Source organism: Cynocephalus volans, chromosome Y (genome assembly GCF_027409185.1).
Source record: "Cynocephalus volans isolate mCynVol1 chromosome Y, mCynVol1.pri, whole genome shotgun sequence".
Taxonomy (NCBI): Eukaryota; Metazoa; Chordata; class Mammalia; order Dermoptera; family Cynocephalidae; genus Cynocephalus; species Cynocephalus volans.
In genome coordinates, this window is record NC_084479.1 from 7,989,991 (window position 1) to 7,994,700 (window position 4,710).

The window sequence follows — 4,710 nt, forward strand, 5'->3', positions numbered from 1 at the left end:
GAGGAAGAATGCATAAGAAGGCACAGTGTCCTTATTCTGAGTACCAAAGGATGCTAGGGTATTCTCAGTTAGATTGCTGTGTGACTTTCATACTAAAATCTTATGTTGCATTTCAGAGCATAAAGAAGTTGGGTAGGCAGTGGATGGATATTCAAGTCATGCTGACCTGTTTTCCTTTTCCATTTGCTCATTCATTCTTCATGTTTTCTCTCTCTCTCTCTCTCTCTCTCTGACCGTTACCTTATTCTGGTCTCAATCTTACAATAATCTCATTCCCTATTTTAATGCGTGTCATTATGTTCATCATTTTTTTTCTTGCCCTGGTGTTTACCATTCACACGACTTAATCTTTTCACTTTTCATTATTTTAGTCCTCAAACTTTTCTTTGCTTTGAAACATTCTCTCATTTATGTACAACATTTAACCATGTTAAATATAGTTCTGAGTAGTACAGAGAGGTACATGAATTGCCTGTGGACATAGGAAGAATAACTATCATATTGTGTCATGCATGATATTCCAAGGAGAAGGAATCAGGATTTCCTGTACAGATCAATGGTTCCAAAGTCTTTCTACTTAGGCACAATTTGAAACTATTTGATAGGATTCCAGCAATAGGTTGCTAGCCTGAGATATCTGGATATCCAAATTTGTACTTTATCCCAACCCCAGCTGTCCCATAAAACTGAGTGATTCAGTTTTGTCAGGGATTTAGCCTATAAGTCTAGAAGGTGTAGAATAACAATACCTGCTGTGAAGGCTGCTTCTAAATGTGCAGTGGGAACCCACTGCAATCCATTTCAGTACAATAATAGGGAAAGAGTAGTAAGTATACAGCAAGTTCTGTCAGCAAAGGAACTGCCAGTCAAAGCAGAATATGAAAAAAATTTTTGATTCATTTTGATTCATTTTTTGATTCATTTGATTCATTTGATTCAAGGCAGGGGATTCATCAGTAGATATCAATGAGATAAAAGGAGAAAGGCCTTTAGGAAGGCATTGCTCAAAGTATACAAATTTGTTTAATGGTCAAAAGACTGGAAACTTAAAAGAGACCACGTAGTGGGTATTGAAGTGATAACCAAGTCAATATCATTGCATCTCTTAAGAACATTACTGTGACCAACCCTTTAAAGAAAGTTTGTGGCTAAGAGTGAAGACCAAAAAAGTAATATTTTGAATACTGTTGGATGTTGGTTGTTTTGGTAATGAAAGTAGGTTTTAATGGGTTTAAGTCAATATTCAGTAAATTTGAATGAAAGGTATATTTGTAAAAGTCATTGTGCTAGGTAGGACAATGCTGGGTGTCCAAGACAGACAAGGAAACTGATGGGGTAGAAAATAAACACGTCCTGGAAGGGATGATGTCTGTACTGAAATGGGTAAAATAGTAGTCCAAGCAGGCAAAAAGGGAGAGGGCCTTTTATCCTCAGAAAAGAAATGGTGGAAAAGTTATGAGTCTTGAATAGGTGTGGATGAAAGTAGTTTGTCTGAATGTAGCTCCAGGGAGTAGTGGAGGAGCAGGAAGACATGCAGTTGCAAAGGTAAATATATGCCAGATTTTGAAGGGAACTGCTCAGACATGCAGAGGGTCTGGGCTCATAATCTACAAGGTGTTAAATGCTAGTGTGAAGAATGAAGTCTGTTTTTGGATGAAGAAAACAACATGATAAAAGTGTTCATTAGAAAACATGAAAGGTGGACTTGGGAGGGTGGTAATTGAAGGCACAAACTACCTGGAAAGCTTTGATGACAGCAAAAAGAGCCCTTGCTAATACCTCTTCCTATTTGTCCTCCTCCTCTTCCTTTTTCTACTCTTTTTCTTCTTTCCTTATCCTTATCCTTTTTCTACCTCCTGTTATTTCTTATTTTTAAAATAATAAATTAGGTATAATTTAGTCACACATTGTCATGTCAACTTTCCTCTCTAATGGTCAAAAAGTTTATATATTAATAAAATAATTGTAGTATAGCCTGACTTTGAAATAAAACACCATGATACTCTTAACTATTTAAAAAAAAAAAAAAAAGAAGGAAAAAGAAACCATAAAGGTGAACACATTTTTATTTTATTGTTCAAATAACAGAATTGCAGGTATTTTTTTTCGGCATTTGTCAACAAAAATTTTAGTCTCTGTTTCCTAGTTTGGTACTCCTTTGGTGGAAGTCAGTTGTAGGTAAGATGATTTTCATGTGATGAAGATGGTTGATGAGCTGACCTTGAAAGACAGGCATTAGATGTATCAGCTGTCATAGGCCTTGGGATCCATGGGTTGCATGCTGGTAGCAGATTAGAAAAAGGAGCCTCAGTGGCTGACACATCAGGACATCTGGTTGGAAAAGTGGAAGGTTCCACCATCAGTTGAAAATAACTATTCTGTAAGGGAGATATGATGTGGAACGGAGAAGCAGAAGTTGTACTTGTAATGTAATTCACAATGTGGCCATTTGCTTCAGTGTAGCTGCTTTGAGAGGACATGTGAAAAGTGGTCAACTGATTTAAACTAGCATGTTGATTGGTAACAGTGCGTTCTGATGATCTAACGATAGTTGATGGAGGAGAAAAATTACTTGCGATTGAGTTGATAGAGTCGGTTGTATCAGCAACTCTCTGGCTGGTAGAAGGCTTCCTTGTTAGAGGCACATTTAAATTTGTAGAGTTTGAAAGTAAACTTTCTCCACTAGTTTTGGCAACTAAACCAGTAATATTATTTTCCACATTACCCTCTGCTCTAAAGTCCTTCTTGTTGAAATCTTGAACTAATGGAGCAGATACAGAAGCATTTTTAACCCTGATTCTTCTTTTCATTCTGACTAAAAGTTGGGGACAGCCTCTCTTAAAGTTTGGATTATGATAGCACTGTAACTAAAACCAAAGGAGAAAGTTATTCAGTGACATTTTAAACCAAAAGGAAAGAAGTAATAACAGATCTACCTAGAAAATCCCAGATTTCAGTTTTATCAGATGAAATTAACATCATCAAATAAACGTGTACATTTGTGATTATTTAAAACATTGTTCTTACTGGGAAACAAACATTTAAATTCAGTCCTCAAGTGAAAATGTGTTGTCACAGTATCTGTGAATATCTATGAATTGCTTCTTTGATGGGATTTAACACCTTCCTTTAGAGTTTACTGAGGACATTCAAAGTTGCTAGCAAAATTTCTTTTAATCATGAGTATTTAGTGCTCGGGGTGTGCTCAAGTTTTTCTGAAAATTTTATTCTTAATATTTCACATAACTCAAAATATGGTATTAACATATTTACTGATGTACAAAATAAAATCATGCATATTCCCTACATAAGTAGTGATTGAAATTTTTGAATACCTTGCTTAAAACAGAGCTTTCTTTTTCTTCTTCCAGAAAATCAGCTAGAGAAGCAGATCTTTGAAAATTCTGTTGCATTTTGGTAAATCCATAGAGATTAAGCTGTCGAACTAAACTTTTCATACTGTCAGTTTCAAATATTCTAAAAGGGGCCTTTCTTTCCAAAACTTCTTTCCTAAAGAGTTCTTCATTAATCACTACAGAAGTTCCATTATCATCCCACCAAATAGACTTAAATTGGTCGCTTTCCACTATTTTCCAAAGTTTTCTGGGAAAGGTCAGAGAAAGAAAATCATTGTCTTCATCTGGTTCAGAGGCACAAAATGTGTAACGTGGTCTCTTTATCAAGGATCCTTCAGACAAAACCTGAAAAGCATTTTCTTCAACCATAGACCATAAGTCTGAGTCCCCAATGAATGTTTGATCCCACAATGGAGTTGAAGTGGAGTTTTCTGAACCAGCTGATCCGTCTTTCAGAGAAACATCTTGAATTTCTGAAGAAACGTGTGCCATCTCAAATAAATTTTTCTTCAGCTGCTCTTCTCATCTGCATGGTTTTGAAGCAGCTTCAAATGCTGCTTTGGCAGGCCTGAGAAGATAAACTCATCTGGACATCACAGTGGTTCTCAAGGTGAGTAGCTGTGACATCGCAAGATGACTTTTGTCTCCTAGAAACTGATGTGTAACATTCAGCCAAGAGTGCTTCCTTCCCACTCTGTGAAATTTATCCAGCTAAAATAAAATACAGACAGATTACTTACACAGTATGATCAGCAAAATCTCAATCCCACTAAATCTTTTCAGTAAAGAAGTAACTAAGTAGGTAAATGTCTTTACTTTCTGAAATAAAAGTGACTTTCTCTCTTACATACACACTCTTACTACAGTAGGGCCATGAGCATAGAGCCTGGTAATTGGACAATGGAAAAATAAATGAGTGAAAGCAAACAAATGATTAAAACGTTGTCAGTTTTGGATCTGAAATCATCGCAGAACCTGTATCTAAAGAAGGCATAGCTGTAGAAATAGAAAGCAGGTTACTGGTGCCAGGGGCTACAGGAAGGAGAGTAGGAAGTGTTTAATAGTGATGGGACTTTATATTGACAATGTTTAAGAAGTAGATGATTGTACAATACTGTGAGTATACTAAATGATACTTAACTGTACACTTTAAAATGGTTAATTTTATAAAATAAATCTGTATGTGTATCTAAGGGGAAAATTGCTTTTATTGCCAAAGCCAAAGATTTACATAAAAAGATTCTTTAGGAATAAAATAATTTTCGTGTGCAACAACATAATGGTATTATTATAAAACAGGACTAATATTTTTGAAGTAATCTTAGTACTTGATAGAAAGTTCCCTGTCTTTGAA

At 35.6% G+C, this 4,710-nt stretch overlaps 1 protein-coding gene across 1 annotated transcript; it reads right to left on the reverse strand.

Annotated features, from left to right (window-relative positions):
• Nucleotides 1-2,168: 2,168 nt before the first annotated feature.
• On the reverse strand, nucleotides 2,169-3,712 carry LOC134368972 (heat shock transcription factor, Y-linked-like). Its single transcript, XM_063085206.1, has 3 exons — nucleotides 3,702-3,712; nucleotides 3,336-3,603; nucleotides 2,169-2,867 (listed from the first exon to the last, which is right to left on the reverse strand). The coding sequence occupies exons 1-3, from the start codon at nucleotides 3,710-3,712 to the stop codon at nucleotides 2,169-2,171; spliced, it is 978 nt and encodes a 325-aa protein (XP_062941276.1).
• Between the last annotated feature and the right edge of the window lie 998 nt (nucleotides 3,713-4,710).